Raw genomic sequence first — 21,971 nt, 5'->3', positions numbered from 1 at the left:
TGAGAAAGTTGTGATAACCAAACAGTAGAAAATCCACGTAGTTACTGAAGAAGGGCTAACTTTCGTTTCAAAAAATAAACCACGACCAAAGGTTTATGGCTGGGTTCCCTCCAGTCCAAGGGTGTTCAACCTGAGGCTCCTGAGCCCATCTCTGTGCTCGATGTCCATCAAAAAAAATCAGTAAACCCTGAAAAGTAACGTGGGAAGACATTTTCTGCACAAACACAGCATCTACTACAGAATATTATAGATGTGTGTGAGAAAATCCATGACAAAGAGAGCAATGAACCAGCAATAATTACTCGGTTGCTATAAGTTAGTTTGTTATCAAAGCACACTCGTTTTATTAATTTTGGACAAACAGCGGGACTCAAAGCAGGCTTACAGTGTTTTTCCTGACTTAAAATGCGTCTTTGGGGTGACTGTAGGCACAAATGATGAACGTATAGTTAAAATGTGACTTTAAGTCTAAAGTGCTGTATAAATGTGAGTGCGTGAGCCTCAGAGTCTGGGTCTATAATCCAGGCAGGCTCTTCGTAATTTCGTATCCTAGCACTGATTTTATTGGACACATTCCCATGTTAACAAAATGAAAACACCAGTTCCCTGCGGCGTTAGTAAGCTGCAGCATTAGAAGAAATCTGTTGTTCCACTAAATTCCATTTAGAAAACCACGAACAGGTCGCGCAACGCCCTCTTGTGACGTCGACGCCGTGGCGAACAGGACGGGATACTGGGAGAGCCGGAAGAGTCGCGCGGATAGATAAGAGGGAGCGCGAGCTGATCCACAAACGCTTCTCCGTCGAAGCTACAGCTGCGACAGGACCATATCCTACCGGAGGGGTTTTAACACTCAGTTGTTTGGAGCTAGCTTTGTAGCAAACGGTGAGCATGAACTATTATTTCAGTGGAGCACGTTAACGTGTCCGCGCGAGCCGAAGCGCTTCATCATTCCAGAAGGCATGTTAGCTTTAGCCAGCCAGCTAGCTGGAAACTGGAACAGGAAATACCACAGCTAGACTGACACAATTCCCAGTTATTTAAGTAATTTATAGTTTTCTTACCGCTCTTGGACATCTAACTTTGATTTGTCTTGTGTCAGTAAGCATTGATGAGGTGTACATCTTATTCCCTAGCCTGTGTCCCGGTTCAAACCGTAATTAAAGCCCGAATCACTGACAGTTGTGTCAGTGTTCCCGTTGAGACCATCAGCAGAAACACGCCACATAATTTCATTACCCGTTTTTATGGCAAAAACGGGTTCATGTTTGAGTCCTGACAAATGAAGTCTGGCCTACTTTACTGAGGCAAGGAAAACCATTAAGGTCAATGTCGCAGAGAGCTTCAGGGAAATTTCCTATGTGGACTGGAATCGTCAACTGTGCCAACTGCTCCCTGTTATCTGCATTTTATTTGCACCACAGTCACACCTAAGTGGACTTTCGTGTCTCAGGCCTGGTCAAGGAGAGTAGCAGCTCGATGTGAGCAGCAGATGGGTGTGGTTGTGTTGTGGGACACAAATCACACACTTTCGGTGTAGGGACTTGCCAGGTTACAGTTTCCTGGTCCCGATGCCTTCCCTCTGTTCTCTGTACTGAGATGAATGGAGCCACGTCTCCCGCAGCCTCTGATTGAACACAGATGCTGATTGCCCACATGGTGCTGAGTCAGGAGTGGGGACTGGCACAGAAAGCGTTTGTTCCCAACAGATGCGCGATCACAGGCCGCATGTCATAAGCGAATTTACAGATTGTTAATCGTCCACTTTATACAAGCGTAGAAGACTTGGTGTAGTCGGCTGTCTTGCTTCGTTGTACCAGCGGTCATTAATTTGTATTCAGTCAATGCTGAAATAGAGAAATGCATTTAATCTTAAAATGGATCTTATGTGCAGCTACTTTTAGGTAGTTATAAGTAATCAATGCAGCTTTTGTCAGACTAGTTGATGAGTCGATTTAATCATTTATTAACTCAGAACTTACACAAAACCTCCAAAAAACAGCATTAATTGCATACTTGGGCTTTTCTTTAGATTGATTTAAATACAAATAATTTTTTTGTATTGTCTTCCTGTCTCCTTTTTTTTTTTTTTTTTTTTTTTTTTTTTTTTCTTTTTTTTTCATCATTGGATAAAAACAGGGCAGCACGGTGGTTAGCACTGTTGCCTCACAGCAAGAAGGTCCTGAGTTCAATTCCAACATCAGGCCGGGGTCTTTCTGTGTGGAGTTTGCATGTTCCCTCCGGGTACTCCGGCTTCCTCCCACCGTCCAAAGACATGCAGCTTGTGGGGATAGGTTAATTGGATAATCCAAATTGTCACAATATGTGAATGTGTGAATGAATGTGAGTGCAAATGGTTGTCTGTCCCTGTGTGTTGGCCCTGCGACAGACTGGCGACCTGTCCAGGGTGTACCCCACCTCTCGCCCTATGACAGCTGGGATAGGCTCCAGCGACCCTGAAAAGGATAAGCGGAAGCGAATGGATGGATAAAAGCAACACATAAATTCCACTGTTATCTCTTTTTGGGTAAACACAGAAAAATTGAATTGCAGAGCAAACATACTGTTCAAGTTCCAAAGAAAAGCAAGTTTATAAGAATTTTGTTTGTTTTACTGCTTTTCAGTTGTTGCTTGATGGTTTGTTTCAGTTACTCCGACAAGAAAATTTGGCACATCCACCAACTTAAATTAAACCTCCTTATGGAATTATGGAAAGGGCATTTACCTGAATTTACAGCTAAGTGCTAAAATAATTTGATTGAATCAGATGAAAAGTAATTGTCAAGTAAAATGACAACATGTATGGTAAAGCCCACAGTCCTAATTTATTACTAACATTTATTCACAAGTCCAACTTAAGCTCATGTGAGGATCCAGATTTCTGGATTCGCCACATCAAGCTCTTTCGACGTTAGCGTATTTTCGATGTAAAAGTAAAAAAGCTTAAATCCCAAACTTTTTACTGCAGAAAGGTGTTAGAAAATACTTACAAGTTATAAATTTACTCTGAACAATTTCTGCAGAGCATGCAGAGATAAATGTGCATCAGTGATGCCCTGCAGACTGATATCTGATAATAAGGTGGTGTATGGTTTTACGCTCCTTAATAGAACTAATGTTCTCTGGAAGAAAAGTGGGGGAAACAATAATAAAATAGTAATACTGAAATAATACTCTAGTTGTGCCTCAGAATGTCAGTGGGCTCAGATGCGACTGAAATGTTGATCTGTATATTTTTAAGTTTCGTTGTTTCCTCAACTTTAGCCATCAGGTCGCTTCAAATTTGAGCCTGTCCTCAGACGCCTCTACCTCTTCAACTTGTGTAAAATATTTGTCTCTAATTTATTTCAGTGTGTGTGGCATACGGTTCACAAACATGTGGAAGGCAGCAGCTGGACAGTCAGTCAATGTGTCTGTAGACGATGGAGGCGACGACTGGGAGACTGACCCCGACTTTGAGGTACCTGTATTTTCTCCTGTTTCTAGTTCCTCTCGGTTCACTTAAATAAAATCGTATTTTTCTCACTACTGTTCTTGGCTTTGACATTATTACTCTGTTTTTAAAAAACTAGAATGATGTGTCTGAGAAGGAGCAGCGCTGGGGAGCCAAGACGGTGGCTGGCTCAGGCCATCAGGAGCACATAGAGTAAGGATACGAGTTTTAGTTTTTTTCCCTTCTTTTGGGAATAAATGCACTGTGGGAAATCTACAAATTGTGTCCTAACCGTGTTGGTCTTTGGTGTAGTATACACCGTCTGCGTGAGACTGTTTCTACGGAGCATACCAAGCTGAAGCAGAAGGAGTTGGAGAACATGCCCAAAGCCTCGCATGGCTATGGAGGAAAATTTGGAGTGCAGCAAGATCGAATGGACAAGGTGAGGGAGGCAGTAAGACCTGTGCAGTCGATCAAAGACACACAAATTCTGTTTGTTGTTGTTTTGTTTTTCTTCTTATAGATGGGTAAGAATTAGATGAACTATCCTTTACAGTTTGTATTGTAGGAACTCATCTGTCTGTGAATCATTGAAGACATTTGAAATTGCTTTTCATTGTAAAGAGTAGGGATCAGCGTCCCCCCCAACTGCAAACTCTAATAGGTCTTCCTTAAAATTGTGCATAAATGGAAAACAAAGATGGCAAATTCTACTGCAGGGACCTTAACTGTTGCATAACAGGTCTGTCTGCATTCACATGACATTCAAAGATTATTATTATTGTTGTTAAGGGTTTACGGGTTGATGCTCGCCACAGACCAATTCTAATATAAGCACGTCTGGTGAGGGAGTGTGCTGTAGTCTGAGGCTGCAGAGCTTTTTCACTTTACAACTCCAACTTGACAAAACTGTAGAATTTGATGAAAAGATGAAAACCACGTGTAGTTACAGTCAATGAAAATATGGAAACAATTTCCAGTAGTCTGACTGATTTGTTAAAATAAGTGTAACACATTGTGTGTGTGTGTGTGTGTGTGTGTGTGTGTGTGTGTGTGTGTGTGTGTGTGTGTGTGTGTGTGTGTGTGTGTGTGTGTGTGTGTGTGTGTGTGTGTGTGTGTGTGTGTGTGTGTGTGTGTGTGTGTGTGTGTGTGTGCACAGCTGTACTACAGCGTTAAATGTTTTATTTTGTTTCTTTGTTTGGAGGGTTGAAACTAGTAGTTCCTGTCGTTGTGGTTTTTCATGTAGCTGAAACCAGCCAGCTTGCTACGTGCTTTTGCAGGTGTGTGTCTGCGTGCGTGTGTGCGCTAAGTCAGTAGTTAGTGTTCCACAGTCGATACACCTCCTGCTGGCTGTGTCTAGTTTTCCTTCTATTTTCATGTTTTCTGCCATCTTTCTTTAGCGTTGTCAGTCTTCTGATTTATGCAGCATTTTAAATATCTACATGCGTTTATGTTTGCGTCTTTGTGCCTTGACAGTCTGCTGTTGGACACGACTACCAGAGCAAACTGTCCAAGCACTGCTCCCAGGTTGACACCTCTAAGGGCTTTGGAGGGAAGTTTGGCGTGCAGGCTGACCGCGTTGACCAGGTATTTCCTGTTGCTGACCTCATTCGAACAGTAGCACAACACTTTCTTAGACACTTTTTATTAGTAATGTTCCTGCTGTGTAAAATGAAGCCCCCCCGCCCCCCCAACACCTTCTTTTTACAAAAATGAAATGATGCATTGTATTGTATGTGTCATGTTTTGTTTTTAAGTTTGCTAAAGAACGTATCTCCTCTACATCAAGAGTGATTGCTCTACTGCACAGCAGTGTTCATGCACATTTGGCAGGAAGTAGAACTACAGACCTAAAGTTTCAGAAGGAAGTATGCTGTGTCACAAAACCTTCTCTACAAATGACAAAAACGAAGATTTGAGTTTAATCAGCCATGGCAGCCTTATTTGCACGTCATTTACACAACTTCGACAACATTGCACGCTGCGAATGCAAACCTGGAACTTCAACATTATGCACTCCATACTGTATATAAATGCCACTTGTTTTGCACAATATCCAACTACCAACCTCTGTATATTTTGTATTATTTATATATTTTTACTCTATTTAATTTGTAAAATATGTATATATATACACACGTAGACATACATATTTAGTATGCACATTCAGTAATATGCATACACTCTTATATTGTACATATATTTATTCATATAATTCTCAGATTTCTTTGCTTGTTCTTATGTTATTGTATTTTTTGCACACCTCTGTTGCTTGTGAAGCTCGCACACAAGAATTTCACTCACATGTGCTGTACCAGCGTACCTGCACATGTGATGTGACAATAAAAGTGATTTGATTTAAATGCATCTAATCAGTAGAATAACTGCTTTGCTTCTTCCAGTCAGCTGTTGGGTTTGAGTATGCTGGAAAGACGGAGAAGCACGCGTCACAGAAAGGTGATGTCCTCATTTGTTATGTCTTTGCAAAACTGCTGGTTTTGACTTCTTTAGATATGCAAAAGTGTCCTGGACATGGAACTAAGGCTTTACTCAGTGGACACATTAATAATAGATTAGATGGATAAAAAAGAAAAAATCAGGTTAAAGCTGGAGTTTGAGACATAATGATGGTGTTTTTGTTAGACCCAGTGTGCTGGATAGAGTCGAAACAAACTACAGTTACAGGCTGCAGTGATCCTGGTACTCAGGAAGGCTTCGTGGCTCTCAGTGCTGAGGCTGCTTACCCAGGCTGTCGACCTTTGTGTTGCTCTCATTCCCTCAACAGTGCTTTGAACCACAGTCCTGAATATCTGCCCAATCCCAATGCTTCCTTATTGCTGTCCCTTGTTGCTACAGTAGGTGTACATAAGATGTACGTGGCCCTCAATGAGTAATTAAAAAAGCATGATATGATTGTGTGATAATCTTTAGTTTGTCGTTACTGTTGTGATTCTGTCTTAGCTTTTGAGTCATCCCATGAAATGTCAGTGTTTAGCCACCTGAGCTCGTCACAATTGGTCTGATTTTTGCAAAATAACTTGAGTAGATTCAATGAAGGCATTCAATGCAGGAGCGATCTACGTGAAGGGTTCAGCACTAATGAGCAGAGCATATTCAAGCTCTGCTTAAATGTATTTATTTTTTAAAAAGCAACTAAATCAATTCTACACCAACTCTCTCTCTAAAGCCAAAATCTTGTTTTTGTTTCTAATATTTTATTTTTTTATATTCAAATTCAAAGGTGCCAAATTTCAGCCCACCTTCCCATGTACCCGAAGTCTGTAATATGACTGTTTCATTAAATAGACTGAAGTTATTGTTAAAGTCAATATCTCAGCTGATTCTGCAGAGATCAAGTGGAAACTTTAAAAAACTTAATTTGGAAAAGTTTTTATTTTTTGAATGGAATGATCAGAGGCTAGGACCCGGAAGTGTCAACAGGGAATTTGGTATTGGGCTGCTCCACGATCACTGCTCCCATGCTGCTTCACCCTGATCTCTGAACCTCACCCCTTCCCTCCTTGCTCTGCTATGCAGACTACGCCACAGGGTTTGGGGGGCGATACGGAGTGCAGGCTGATCGAGTCGACCAGAGTGCCGTGGGCTTCGATTACCAAGGCAAAACCGAGAAACACGAGTCCCAGAAAGGTTTGTCGAGGCTTCCTGCCATATGGCGTTCTCATTAATCTGCAGAAAGATAGCAAAAGTACAGACAGACACTAGAGCTGTGATTGCGCAGCAGCCTGCAGGTCCTGGCAGATCATGTTTTTTTTGCATTTCTTCATTCCTTCATTCCTGCTTATTTGAGATTGCACAACAATAACTTAACTGCTTTGAGCTGCATGTTTGCCCAGGATCAAAATGCATTCTAATTAAAGACTATAAGTTATCTTACGTGGTGTTTTGTACGTACTATGTTTTCATTCCATGGCTCCAGTTTATTTTTTATTTTTTGGGGGAGGCTGTTTCAATTTGGACTGCTGTTTTTGTTTAACACCTTAACATCCATCAGGTAGTCAGCATCTGTAGGCGTTTTTGTTTTTTGTCTACATTCTCAATAAGCACATTTCCACTTGACACAGAAGACAACATCATACGTCGAGTAAACTAAATGTACTTGATGCATAAGCAAAATTAGTTTTTCTGTCTGAACGTTGTTTTCTCCTCTCCCCTGGACCGTTGGCAGATTATGCCAAGGGCTTTGGAGGCAAGTTTGGCGTTGAGATGGACAAGGTGGACAAGAGTGCCGTGGGCTTCGAGTATCAAGGCAAAACGGAGAGGCACGAATCCCAGAAAGGTAACAGCAGTCGGCACTCGCTGTGAACATGTTACGCTCTTATTTTGATCACGGCTGAAGCGCGTGCAAACAAACTGTGATGGCAGATTATTTTATTGTCACAAGTGGTGTTGGTCACAAACAAACGTTTAACCCAACAGTCACACAGGCCTCAAACTTGTTCTGTAATTTTGGCTGAAAAAAAAAGTCATTAATTTGAATTTTGGGGTCAGAACGGTGACGCACAGATGGTGACATCATGCAGAGCTGATTCTTCACACAGGGGAGTTACTGTCACTGATTTTAATTATTTATTATATCATTTGTGACAAGTTTGAAGGGTTAATAATATGAGTTTTGTTATTATAAAAGAATCACAAATACTGATTGTTGTTGTTGTGTGCAGTGACCTTGTTTTCACTGCTTTGATTCCTTTTCACCGTGAAAGGACGAGCGACAGAGTAAACAGCTTTTGTTTGCTTTCAGCTCGTGCTGCTAAACTCGCGCTGCTGATGTGTTATTAGCAGCTTTGTGTCCAGAGGGTCTCAGCAGGTCACACCCTCATGTCTGTCCTGACTTGTCTGTAATTTTGCAGCTTCAGCACAGCAGCTGTGTGTAGCTGCTTGCTCGTCACGCCTCATTGGCCGACAGCAGATAAGACTCGTATCGAATGCATAAACGACCTCCACAATGCCCCGACTGTGTTTGTAACCTACGTTTGGGAATAAATCAGTCGGGCATTTTAAAGAGCCATTGTTGGAATAGGTGGGCAGCAGACAGAGTTTAACACCGCTCACTGGAATTCCTGTTTGGAACGAATGATGTGCAACATGCAGCTGCCTCAGCTGTTAGGCTTGAATGAGTAAACGTTAAATAATGTTTAAATATAAAGTTTGTCAAACAACTAGTGTCACATTGATAGAAATGACTAAAGCACTTTCTCTGCTGTAGCTTGTAAATGGTGCAGTGTTGTTGTTTTTAAAGTAGCATTACAAGATTATTGTCATTAAACATTGTGTCATGTTTCCCTGCAGACTACGTGAAGGGCTTTGGGGGCAAATTCGGTGTGCAGACTGACAGACAGGACAAATCGGCTCTGGGATGGGACCACCAGGAGAAACTGCAGCTCCACGAGTCCCAGAAAGGTACTGGTGCCGAGTGGGTTTCTGTGTTTGTTGAGCGTGACACTCACACGGATGCACTGCCCATATGAAATAATTAAGGGTTTGTTAAAAAAAACGTTTGTTACAAGTTTGAGTTTGGCACAAATCAACCGTGAAACCAAACTTCCTCCTCGGCCGTGTACTCGATCTCAGATGTGGTTTTGTTGTGGCTCCAGTGCGGTGTTTAAAAAGTTGCCAACTTCCTCAACTAGCATGCAAAAATGGCTCAGAAAGCGGAAACGAAACCCACAGCTCAGATTTATATTTGCATGTCGGGTGTTAAGCTGATGCTGTGTTCAGGACATTACAAACATGTACATGAATCTAAACTAAAAGGCGTTCACACAGTGAGTTCTATGCTAAGCCACTTTTAGATGGTCAGAGAAGTCGGCCTGTCAATCAGATTTTCATGCAGCACATGAATGAGAGCAGTTCAAACATGCTCTCATACTTTCATTTCTTTGATAGGATTCCAATCAATCACATGCTGTGTTGTTTTTGTGGGGCCTATTCCTCCTTTACCTCCTCACCCTAACCTTCATTCGATTCTTTCTTCTCTTCCTCATCTTTTCTTTGTCTGCTCCCTTTCTTCTCTTCCGTCCTTCTCCTTGTGCCTTATTCTCCTTTACTCCTTTCTCTTCTTAACTACTTCTTTCCTTCTCTTCCTCCTACTCTTTGTTCCTTTCCTCCTTCATTTTTATCCTTTCTTCTTCCACCTTCCTTTGTCCTTCTCAACATCCTTCTCTCACCCCAACCAATCGCAGCAGATGGCCCCGCCCCTCCCTGAGCCTGGTTCTGCTGGAGGTTTCTTCCTGTTAAAAGGGAGTTTTTCCTTCCCACTGTCGCCAAAGTGCTGCTCATAGGGGGTCATATGATTGTTGGGTTTTTCTCTGTATCTATGAAGCGCCTTGAGGCGACTTTTGTTGTGATTTGGCGCTATATAAATAAAATTGAATTGAATCAACATCTTCCTCCTTCCATCATCTCCTTCCACTTCTTCTCGCTTATTCTCTTCCTCTTCCCATCTGTTACTTGGATGGATCATCATACATGGTTCCTATCTTAAACTATAGTTTTCATATCCTTAATAATCTCTGGCTACAAATTTGTCGAGGTGCTTTTACCATTTCTGCAGCTTTTGGTTGCAGACGTCATGTTACTCAGTCATTTCAGTTCACAAATATTCCTTTCTCCTAAAATTGAGGAAATATTAATGTGCAGAGGAGACATTACTGAAGCCGAAGGTAACGAGGGAGCAGACCAGCTGAAGAGGAAAAGCCTCTTCATAGTAAAACCATTCGCAGTGAATCCGAACATTATGAGTGCTGAGTGAACGGGCAAGAACACGAAGGCCTTTTCTTTGTCGTTCTGTGAGCACGCAGCCTGGTGGGTGCATCGTTGTCGCTATATGTGTGTCTTTTACATGTATTTTGTAATATGTGTGTGATGTTTGTCTGTCCGTATATGTGTATGTATTGTGTTGCAGACTATAAGCGTGGGTTTGGAGGGAAGTATGGGGTAGAGGTGGAGAAGCAGGACCAGTGTGCCCTGGGCTATGAGCACAAGGAGAACCTGGCCAAGCACGAGTCCCAAAAAGGCACAGATACTTTCCTGAGCACGTCACCCAACCCCACCCTCCCTTTTACAAAGCTCCTCCTGATCCTTGCCTTCCTGTGAAAAGTCCTCCCTCTTAGCTTCTTTGGCCGGCTCTGACAGAAGCCCCTCCCACTCCCACAGTGACACGCCCACCTGTGCAGCACTGACTGAGACTTTTAGTTTACTGTCATCAATCCTAATGTAAGGCCATGGAGGGGCAGAGGAATCATTCAGACTTTTATAACAAACAAATGTAGGCAGTAGTGCAGGTGAGTGAGAAGATGCAGTGTTACTGTTCAAGACAGCCGTGAACGGGCACGCCAGCCCCAGAGGCCTGTACTGCAAAGTGATTTACTTTCAGTTTTATCTGATCTCCTTGATATAGTGATCCCAAAGTGGCGCCTTTAACAATCACTTAGAGTGAGTCTACCGGTCACCAGCTGGTTTATTAGATACATCTTGCCAGAATCAGTTGGGGCCTCTTGTAAATGGTTCTTATAAAGCGCTTCAGAATCGCCTTGATTGTCAGATTTGCCAGCTGCCCTTTACGTGAATCTCCTGATAATAGTTGCTCCATTGGAGTCTGAACTGTTGATACACGCCATGATGCATTCCTCTGGCCTCAAAGTATTTCTGCTCAGAACTGCTGCTCAGTGGACTTTTTTTTTTTTTTCCATTTTGTTTTTGGACCACATCTCTAAACTCTTGATGGATGTACAGGGAAATCCCAGGAGATGAGCAGTAGAGCAAAAGACCAAAAATATTTATCATGATATACATTTGAAAATTTGCGATAACGATGTAACTGACGATATAATTGACACTAGACAAAATACTTTACGCCATGTGCGTATGAAAACAAAGGCACTGCGCATGCGCGTTTCACCCATATTCTATCGCAATCTCATTTTCTTATCGTTGTCCAACATTATACCGGTATTACTGTGAACGGTATGATATGGCCCAGCCCTAATGAGCAGTTTCTGAAATATTTGAGCACCAAAAACCCATGCCGGTGCCAGACGGGCACATTTGAACCACGTTATTTACAAGTCATGTAAATAGTCTTCCCCATTGCGATGCTCTGTTAGGACTTTAGCTTGTCTACATGCCTTAAAGCATTTAGTGTGTGATTGGCTGATTCGATATGAACAGGTGTACCTAATAAAGTTGTTTTTTTTTGTCTTAGCACCAACTAGTCTTGCATTAGAAAGCATACCAACAATTTAACAACAAAGCCTGTGAGTTGAGCAGAAAACACAACTGTAAATTCATATCAATCCTCCAGTCTTCAGACCTTTTGTGTGTGAATGCTCTTTGTAGTGAGGCATTAGAAAACAGTGAGTCTCAAACTGCTTGACTCAAGTTGATAACCGCCTCCATGTGGCGGCTAAGCCTCATCGCTGATGTTGGGGTGGATGTAGCCTGATAATATATGCATATACTGAGTATGTTGAACTTTGTAGTACAGGCCTCAGGTCCTAGTGGTGCGGCTGGTCGCCTGCCTGGATGCTCTCCATTAGACGGCCAAAGAGTTTTCACAATATGAATCCTTTCCATCAAGTCTGCACTGCTCAGGTGCCCCCCAGCCTATTATTTTATTATTATTATTTTTTTATATAACAGGAAAGCACTTGAATGACCGTTTGTGTTTGAGCTTCTGCTACCAGCTGCAAACTGCCTTCACTTTGGATGAAGTGATGTCAGGCACTACATGGACGATACGCTGTCATAGATGCTGGTTTATACAGAAAATGTAGTGCGCTTATTTTTGGCATTTATAAATTCAATTTATGCAGTAAGTATATCTATAACCCAGTGTGACACATTAATAATTCAGCCTTATGAATACAGACGGTAGTTTCCCAGTAGGCTGTGTGCTAGAGCGACATGACCAAAAATATTTATCACGATATACATTTGAAAATTTGCAATAACGATATAACTGACGATATAATTGACACGAGACAAAATACTTTACGACTCCACAACTTTATTAGTGCAAAAAACCCACATCAATGTATTTTCACTTAAACAAGCAGCTGTTTTTTATGTGCATTAAAGTTGCATAAAAATGTAACAGTGCAAATGCGTTGCTGACAGTTTAACCAAAAGGCGTTTCCAGTGGAAACTGGCCGACATATCCTCAGCATAACCATGTAGAATATCCACACAACTTAAAAAGAGGTTATACACACACAATACGGTAACATTATGTTTAAGCACAGTACGTATCACTCCGCGAGGCTCCGCCTACGATAGCCGTAATGCTCCGACAATCCATCAAGTGGTGCGGCTTCGTAGCTTAGCAAAGTCGTACTGAAACATTTGACAGATTTTCGAGCGCCGTGCACATAAAATCGTTTCGAGGTCAGTAAACACAACCAGAGTTCATACATAAGGCACACGGGATTATAAGGGGCTCTGTCGACTTTCAGAAAAATCAAAGGATTGATTTTAAGTGTGCCATATTTTCCAAAACATGCGGTAATAACGACGGCCCGCTAGCATGCTCTACCAAAAATAGTGCTTTGTTGTGTATCTGACGGAGGAAAGCTAAACCAGTTCCACCACTGAAGCTGCAGCATTTTACAAACAAATTCTGGTTCACCCGTTTCATTTAACGATCTGCTTTCACCCTCCTCGTTCTCCGTCGCCGAAATGCTTTTTCCGCCATGTGCGTATGAAAACAAAGGCACTGCGCATGAGCGTTTACCCATATTCTATTGCGATATCTCATTTTCTTATCATTGCCCAACATTACACCGGTATTACCGTGGACGGTATGATATGGCCCAGCCCTACTGTGTTGTTTGCAGCCTGGATCTTTTATCCAGCTGCAGGAACGACCCTACGAGGATGTCTGTCGGGGGACAAACAGCAGACTGCTTCTGTCAATCGTATCATCAAATTCCACATAAAAGGCAGTGAAACCATAAACGCAGCAAACAAAATGTCCAAAGGGCCAATTAGGGGCCAGTTCCCGTGAATAACTTGAAAGCAGCTATCGTATCGCCTCGGCCTTCCCTGTTCACCACCCCTGGCTGTTTGTGGCACTGCCGTGATGCTGTTTGTTTTGCTTATGCATATATTTTGTGCATGATTCTGTATGACCACACTGCATATTTTTGAATTATTCTTTAAAATGAAGGCTTCCTGCTATTGTTGCACGGACACAGCTCTTCTTCATTGCAGAGATTAAGCTGAGTTGGCCGCATGAACAAATGTTTCCTTGTCAGCATTCTCCTGTCAGCCCGTTTCGTTTTCCTCCTGCTTCTTTCATTCTTGCACATCTTCAGTCGGCCCTGTCAACCTACAGTGTGCTTCAGCTGAACTGGGACCAGAGAGTGCGTTTCAGCTCCTCTGGAGCACAGGCTCTGGTGATGCACATTGTGGTTGAGCCTTAGACACAAAGTAACATCCACTTTTTCTCCTCTTTGTTGTCAGATTATTCTAAAGGCTTTGGAGGGAAGTTTGGTGTCCAGAATGATCGCATGGATAAGGTAAGGACTCGGTGTTTGTGTGAACCTTTCTGTAGAGGGCCTCGTCTTACATGTTACGTCTGGCATTGAACAGAGCGCGAGCACATTCGAGGATGTGGAGAAGCTGACTCCAGCTTACCAGAAAACCAAACCTGTGGAGGCCGGTGAGCATCGTTCATCATCAGCCGTCTGTTAGTCACAACTTGAGGAAACTAGGTAGTCGACGTCACTTTGTTTCCTCCCCGTTCCCAATCGTTCTCATCAGGTGCCAGCAGCACAGGAAGCATCAAGGCCCGCTTTGAGAACATCGCCAAGCAGAATGAGGAGGAGGACAAAAAGAGGGCTGAGGAGGAGCGGCTGCGTCGTCAGGCCAAGGAGCAGCAAGAGCAGGAGGCAGCACGCCGCCAAATTGAAGAGACTCCCAAAGCCCCGTCTCCTGTCCCTGCTGCAAGTCCCAGTCCGACCCCAAGCCCGACTCCAGCGGTTCAACCAGTTAGAAGCCACGGGGTGAGTATTAGTGATTTTTGAATGCTTAGCTTTAGGCCTAAAGGCCTCACTGTGACACTGAGACGCAAAGAATGTTTTTACAGGACTTGATTTCGATTGCAAAGTTTTTATACAAACACTGTTTCCCAGGAAGAGAACTCGGCACATAAATGGCCTGTATTTGTATAGCGCTTTACCCCTAAGGACCCCAAAGCATCCAGTCATCCACCCATTCACACACACAGACTGGTGATGGCAGCTACATTGTAGCCACAGCCACCCAGGACACAACGACTGAGACTGTCCAAGCCGGGGCTCGAACCGGCAACCTTCTGATTACAAGGCGAACTCCCAACTCTTGAGCCACGATCACCCATCAACACACAAACACTTTTGCATCACTCTTTGTGGCACCGCTGTGTTTTAGACCAACAGTGGATTATTATTGTTATTATCCAGGAAAAGCTTGGATGCATGCATGTAGTATACATGACACCAAACTTTAAAACATTGTTGTCTTCAGGTCTTGTTTTTTAACGTATAAACCTAATTTGATCAGGAGAAACTGTAACTTGTTGGGACTGGAGTCGTTTCAGACACTACTGTGTCTGGTAAACCTTACTAATACTATTATAAGATAGTTTAAGAAGTTCCCTAGCTCTCCAAATCAGCGCTCTCTCTAACATGAGTGCTGCAGTCTTTAACATGCTGTGTTTACTGTTAGAACACGGAGGAGGAGGAGGCCTACGACACCGCTGAGAATGGAGGGCAGCTGTATGAGGCAGAGCCACAGAGCCACTACACACCGCACGATGATCTGTACCAGACGCCCAAGGAGTCTGCAGCAGAAGGTGAAGCTCTTTATTTTTTTAATTTTAATTATTATTATTGTGTTATTTGCAGCTTTTCCCCTCTGGCGTTCACACAGGAATGCTTACACTGCATTACAGGACAGCATTAATGCCGTGTAGCTTTATACTTTGGACACAGGAGCCAAGAAGGGACTAAACCTGTTACACTCATGATTCTTTTACATTTCATCTGACAAACTGCTGTTTGCTATATAATTGTTTTTTTTATTTTATTTTATTGTCTAAAGGTAGAAAATGACACTTTGTTTTAAAACGGTATTAAACAGAAACATTTGTGTGAATAAGGAATTAGTTGAAAAAACAACATTTAACAAAGATATGACGGTGCTATAATCTGTAGGTTAGAGTTCCTTGTAGTGTAGAACCCACCTGATTGCTCTGTAAGCTTTTATTTAAACTACTGTTCAATTGCAGACACGCAGCAGTACGACTACGGGGAGGACCTCGGGGTGACGGCTGTGGCCCTATATGACTATCAAGCAGGTAGGACTGGAGTTTATGTATATATTAAGGGTGCAACGATACTCGTATCGATATTGAACCGTTCGATACAGTGCTTTCGGTTCGGTACGCATATGTATCGAACAACACAACATTTTTAATTTATTTTATCAACTTTCCTTCTGACGATGCTGTCTGTGTTGAGCGCTCAGTGGATCTGCGCTCGACTTATCCGCCTAGGCTGCACTGTTGAGTGCAGATCCACTGAGCGCAGCGCAAGCTAGCAGACAGAAGCTAAGCTCGTTGCAACATGGCAAATTGAACCTCCCCCACCCTCATTCAGATCTGGCCTTTGGAACTATTTTGGTCTTCATGTGACGTATGACCCTGAAGGTAAGCGCGTCATGGACAAAAGTAAAACAGTATGTTGGATGTGCCACGCAATGTTCAATTACATGGGCGGGAACTAGTGTGTTAGCGCAGTTAGCTCGTTAACGTGTTGGCCGTCCAGCCCTACGCACGGGGCTCGTAGCTCGTAGATTTGCCGTGTTGTGGCGTTAACGTCATTTCAGATTAACGCTGACAGCACTAGTGGGAACACAATGAATATGACTGCACATTTACTCCGACATCATCCTAGTGCAAAGACAAGTGGAAGCTGACAAAAACAACAAGCACGCATGCTACACACTTTACCCGAGTCATTTAGACAGCCGTTAGCACATGATTCTCCTTATGGGGACCTGATATGTTTAATATGCTGCTGAGAATATAGCCCAGAAGAAGCGTATAGTAGAGCTTTTATTTTGGAAAGAGACATTTCTCTGTAATAAACTCTCTTTTCCAAAGATGAGTGATTTCTCCATCAGATTTTTTTTTATTACTTTGTTGTTTCAACAACATTCAATTTAAAAACTGTACTTTTGAGTTAAAATATATATTTATAATTTTAATAAATGACAAATTAAAAAGGCATGCACTTTTTTTTTTTTTTTTTGTATCGAAAAAATATCAAACCGTGAATTTTGTGTATCGTTGCACCCCTAGTATATATGTGTATGTCCTTTATAGAAGAATCAAAGTGCACTTTAGATCCTGGATGAAATTAAAGAGAATCAGTTTTTTTGTTTTTGACTATTATCATATCAACAGTTGGCGTAAGCTCTTGAGACATTTAGAGCTCCTTCCTCATGAATGTCTTCCCATTTCAGCGGGCGACGACGAAATTTCGTTCGACCCCGACGACATCATCACCAACATTGAGATGATCGACGAGGGCTGGTGGCGAGGCGTGTGCAGAGGTGCTTACGGCCTTTTCCCAGCCAACTATGTGGAGGTTCGGCAGTGATGACCATGACGACCCGTCTCCCCGTGCTTTTGCAAAAAAGGGGAGGGAGACGTTTTCAGATACTGTCCTTCTCACACCTGGGTCTTTTTTTTCTTCTCTTTTTTACTTTTCCCTTCCTCTCTTCGCCTCATCTTAGTGTTCCAACACAATGCTAGATGTCTGAGCTCCTTCTCCTTCCCTCCTGTCTATTCAGTTATTTTTAAATCGGAGACAAAATGCAGAACCGGTTATCTGACTGAATACTCGGCTTAACGCGGCACAAAGCTTTGCACCTCTATTTAGCAGGCGTTAAAGCTACAAGATGCAACCAATAGCTTATTTGGAGACTGAGCTGATTTCACTTTTTAACACCGCTCATGCAGTCCCAGCTTGAATTTTGCAGCTTTAAATATTTTTATTCATGTTCAGCTTCACAAGGTGCTGATCAGGCATTGTTGCTTCTCCGTATGTCAGTGAATAATCATTGGCCTGCAGATGGTTCCCCCTCCATCAACATCTTCCAGCCTTAAAAGCAGCCTTAAAAGCAGCTGGAGGAGTTGGTGTGAGGAAATGCAGTGATTGCATCATGAAGAGTACCCTCAGTCTCACCAAAGAGCAGAGAAATGGCTAAATTGAGCTTAAAACATCTGAAACGATGTGCACAGAGCTCAGGGTGCTCGCTGTGTAGTAGCTCAACCTTAATTTAAGCAGAAGTTTGAAGTGAAACAAATCTCCCTTCCTCTTTGGATTATCATGTATATTAATGGTTATATTCTGTCCAGTCCAATGATCCCATTTGCTTCTTGGTTAGTGTTTGTAGTTTGCGGTGTTGCACAGGAGTCCAAACCTCCCTTCCAGCTGTAACTGTGCACGCTGATGAGATCTGAGGATGGTTTAGAGCTTCGTGTAGTACGAATAAGTCTTTTTGTGTCTGTTGGAGAAAACTTACCTTTATTAAGTTGTCCTCAGAATCACAGGGCCAACGACACCAGAGCTTCATTTGTGCTACTCCGGTGAATCACCAGATAAAGACACAGTGTTATTTGAATTCTATTCTGCAGTGCTGAATCATAGACTTCATGCTTTGAATCATGTACATAGAGCTCATACTTTATAATGCTTGAAAGAAGTCGTAGATATAAAAGCAGGGTTTTTGTTCCGTCACTGTGTTCGTCTGTGGAGGTGGACAGGACTTTTATAGGGTTTCTTTTCTTGTCGCTGGGAATGCTTGGAGGTTTTTGTGCGTCATATTGATATACACGTGAAGCTTTGTGATGACTGCTCTGGAGCCTAACTCACATCCTTCGCGATGACCCAGCGGTGCGTGCGACCTCTCGTTGTCGGCAGCGACGATGACCTGTGGAAATGTATCCAGCTGATGTTGAGGGACAGGGCTTCAGTCTGTTCTCCAAACATGAATAATTCCCAACAGGCAGCAGGCTGGACAAACTGCTCGTCTGTGGAGTGCAGTAGTGTAGCTTCCACAGGTGTGTGCGTGCGTGTGAGAGTTCCTTCGTTTATTCATCTTCTGGGTTTTATAATTAAAATTAAAAGTGACCTTTTTAAATGTATTATCTGTATCTGTACCTCTGTTTGCTTGAGTCACATTATTACCTGCTTGTTCTTTTTATTTTTTAGTTTCAATAAATAAACTAAATAAGCTTGTTTATGGTTTTGTTTTTTTGCCCTCAGGCTTTTAGTTAGTGTGACATTCATTTAAAAATTAACACTTTCATTTAAAAATGATCGGGGGTTTAACAAATTGCAGTGATGTCATGATATCTGTAGACGATTTTGGGCAAATGCATCCAGTACTGCTGTGAAGGACGGGTTACATCGTTTACAGTATCATACATATTATTTTGATCTTGTGACACTCTTGGAAAATGTTGGTTGTATTAAAACTTAAGTTTCCAGATGGGACTCCATTTACAACAAATTTTGTTAAATGTGTGCAGAGGTCGTTCATCTCCAATTTGCTTACATTTTTATGTTTCAAAGTTTGGACATGTATATGATTGCTAATAGATTTTAGTTTAATTTATCACATAATTTATTTATTTGTTTGCACACTGAAACGGCCGTGCTTCAGTGTTTCACATTATCACAAAGACTTAAAAGCCTGAATTATACTGGTCTTTCTTATCAAAATGAATTGGGATCTGAGACACATGCATTAAAAAGATATTGAACATTTCACAGTTGAAAAGCTTAAGCTATCCTGCAAATTACTATATTTGGAACACAATAAGAACTTCACATTGAATTTGTATTCAAAGCATACAGAATACTTTGCACCAAGAAATTCTTAGTCACCGGCGGACTCCATATAATTAAATATATACTATCGTTTTATGCCTCATTATATTTTGCATTTATGTTTGCTATACTTGCACGTTTTAGTAAACCACTGCATCTATTTCTAAAGAAATGAAGGGTCAGTCAGACTCTTGCAGCATGCTGAACAGGTGAATGTGTTATAAAGCAGCAGTCTACTTGGAACAGCAGGAATCTTATTTTTCCGACACGCCGTGAAGGCGCTGTAACTGCCCGGATGCGTTACCAAGATGGCTGCTTGGTGGACTTCAGTTTTTGCAAAATCAAATGTAATTGTTGTATGAGCATTAGTTAGTACAACTTGGATACAATAACAAGTTAGCATGCCACGTTTGTGTGCTTTCTGCGGCTGTAATAATCGAGTGGGCTGTGGGCTTTCGTTTTTCGCATTCCCAAAGGACAGTACAAGGTAACTTAGTCACGAAATCACAACGTTTTTAATGACGTGTTTTCGTCAACAGACCAGTCATTAAAGGCTTACATAAGCGGAGATACGCAAGGTTTCTTACTCTGTGGTATTTAAACACATCAGTCCCGTTAGGTGATTCATCCTTAAAGCAACCTCGCCAGTAGGCAGCCATCTTGGTAACGTCTGCAGGTACTTACGTAGCATTTTGATTTAGCTTTCGTTTATAATGTTCACGGAGGGTGAAGAACTCCACGCACAGGCACCAGTCAAGGGTTATAAAAGCGCTTTACGTGGTTACTGACCTTTAAAAAAAGAGACATCCAAATTCGTTTTTCTTTAGCAAAGGTGCCTCGAGGCGTTACCAAGGTAACTGTCACATAGCAATACTTTGGTTTTATAAGTTTAAATCACTTCTGGTTTTACGTAATGACGTCAGGCAGTAACGTGTCATAAGTAATGCGCGAACAGCTGTTTCTTAAACACGTGTGAAGCGAAACATGCAGAAGAAGCTGATCTGATTTGTTTTTGAAGTAATGTGAATAATTACAGGAGGCGGAAATGGCTTCTTAATTTGATGAGGGCAGACTTATCCCCCGACATGACGAGAGAAGAGTCCGACAGAGCTGGGTATGTGGTCTGCGAACAACATTTCAGGCCAAAGGACATAAACTCAAAGGTAAACCCTGTTTCTCACAGATGTGGGTCAGGAAGGCAGGAAGCAGCCCATTGGTTCTTTTTGCTTCCAAGTATTTCTTGTAATAAAGTTTTAAAGACTCAGTTCCAACACTTCATTTAAGTTTTATTCCATTTATATAAAGCTAAATCAGAACAACAGTGCTTTATATTCTATAAGAAAAGACCGTACAATCCCTATGAGTGAGCATGAGTGAGCACTTGGCAACAGTGGGAAAGAAAACATCCTTTTTAACAGGAAGAACCAGCTGGAGGAGGGGCAGCCGGCCCAAGTCTGTGTGAAGCATGCTGTCTTATGCCGGGCTCACACTGTGCTCAAACTGCACGATTGACTCGCAGGGGTTAGAAGTTCATAGGTCACGATGCAGGTCTCACACTATGCGACCCGATGCTCTGATGCGACCCGAGTGCTCACACTGTGCCTCCATAAAATGACAGAAATTCTGTTGCTCGCTCTCCCTCTCTGACTTTCACTCACACAGACACACACCACCATCAACTTTGCTAAATTACTAATGAAAAACATGATCAGGCAGCTGTGATTGAGCAGCAATGTCTATTCAAATATTTTCACGGTTGTTGTGGTCGTGATAATTTGGTGATGCCACATCGAAAAGGCTCGGATGAGCTTTCCAAAGTTCTACAAGTGCCTCCATCGCTTGTGTCCAGATCACACGCTGCACTGCGCCGTCTTTTTCGCTGACATTTGTGTTTGCGCGTGCGCAGTGTGAGAAACGGCAGTGACACCCTCGCGACCAAGCGATTGATGATCGGGAGCTGGTCGTGTGGTGTTAATCGCTTCTCGTTAACTCACGTATACTACACGATGCACGACGCACGATGAAGGCCAAAATCGGGCCGATCGCCAAAACGGTCGCACGACTCAAAAATCGGCTCAAAATGGGCCAAAAATCGCACAGTGTGAGCCTGGCATTAGGCAGTAGCACATTTGCTGCTAGCTTGTAACTTGCTGTCCTGACGGTTTATATCACACAGGTAACTTCGTTTAGCTGAAAGCTTTTTCTTATGTTATGGGTGCAGCATACAGACCAATTTGTACATACAGATGTTATAGAAGTTTATTACTTGTTGGTGCAGACTCTCTTAAAGTTGCACTTTGTTTTTTAAGGGTAGAAGAAAACGTCTGGCTCCTGAAGCCGTCCCCATCCTTCTGCACACTATAAAGGAGGAACAGAGAGGTGCAGACATTCAGTGAAAATAATGGTTTACATTCTTTTGTCTCTGACAGTTTTTAAAAACATATTGTGTGTAACTTTTCTGGTGCTGTAACATTTGAAATTGTGTTCTTCTAGATTTGGAGATGCCTTCTACTGATGTTCATGCTCCAGTGCTTCTGCAAGACACACCCCCATATGAACAGGTCGTGGCAATGTTTAACAAGCTGCTGGCAGAGAAGGATGAGGTCAAACAGAATCAAAGAATCCTGCATTTCTAT

The 21,971-nt window shown here is 42.3% G+C and overlaps 1 protein-coding gene across 2 annotated transcripts; it reads left to right on the top strand.

Annotated features, from left to right (window-relative positions):
* The first annotated feature begins 732 nt into the window (after positions 1–732).
* Positions 733–18,741, top strand: LOC102788308 (src substrate cortactin-like). Of its 2 annotated transcripts, XM_087842601.1 has the most exons (16): positions 733–885; positions 3,352–3,460; positions 3,573–3,646; positions 3,746–3,875; positions 4,910–5,020; positions 5,836–5,890; positions 6,971–7,081; positions 7,620–7,730; positions 8,744–8,854; positions 10,359–10,469; positions 13,916–13,971; positions 14,045–14,114; positions 14,216–14,457; positions 15,161–15,287; positions 15,723–15,791; positions 16,961–18,741. In XM_087842601.1, exons 2-16 carry the CDS (start codon positions 3,377–3,379, stop codon positions 17,095–17,097), a joined length of 1,599 nt encoding a protein of 532 aa, XP_087698727.1. In that variant the 5' UTR covers positions 733–885; positions 3,352–3,376; the 3' UTR covers positions 17,098–18,741. The 2 variants fall into 2 exon arrangements, with proteins under 2 accessions (XP_087698727.1, XP_087698731.1); XM_087842605.1 differs by lacking the exon at positions 10,359–10,469.
* Positions 18,742–21,971: the final 3,230 nt, after the last annotated feature.

Source organism: Neolamprologus brichardi, chromosome 1, assembly GCF_056152115.1.
Source record: "Neolamprologus brichardi isolate AB-2024 chromosome 1, ASM5615211v1, whole genome shotgun sequence".
In the NCBI taxonomy this organism is placed as follows: Eukaryota; Metazoa; Chordata; class Actinopteri; order Cichliformes; family Cichlidae; genus Neolamprologus; species Neolamprologus brichardi.
The sequence above is the reverse complement of the archived record's forward strand: the minus strand, read 5'-3'. Positions and strand labels throughout refer to the sequence as shown.

Bases quoted from the DNA above. Each gene is read 5' to 3' on its own strand.
- LOC102788308 (XM_087842601.1), top strand. From the start codon at position 3,377: ATGTGGAAGGCAGCAGCTGGACAGTCAGTCAATGTGTCTGTAGACGAT. The intron at 7,082-7,619 runs GTTTGTCGAGGC...GACCGTTGGCAG, and splicing joins GAAACACGAGTCCCAGAAAG to ATTATGCCAAGGGCTTTGGA. The intron at 15,792-16,960 runs GTAGGACTGGAG...TTCCCATTTCAG, and splicing joins CCTATATGACTATCAAGCAG to CGGGCGACGACGAAATTTCG.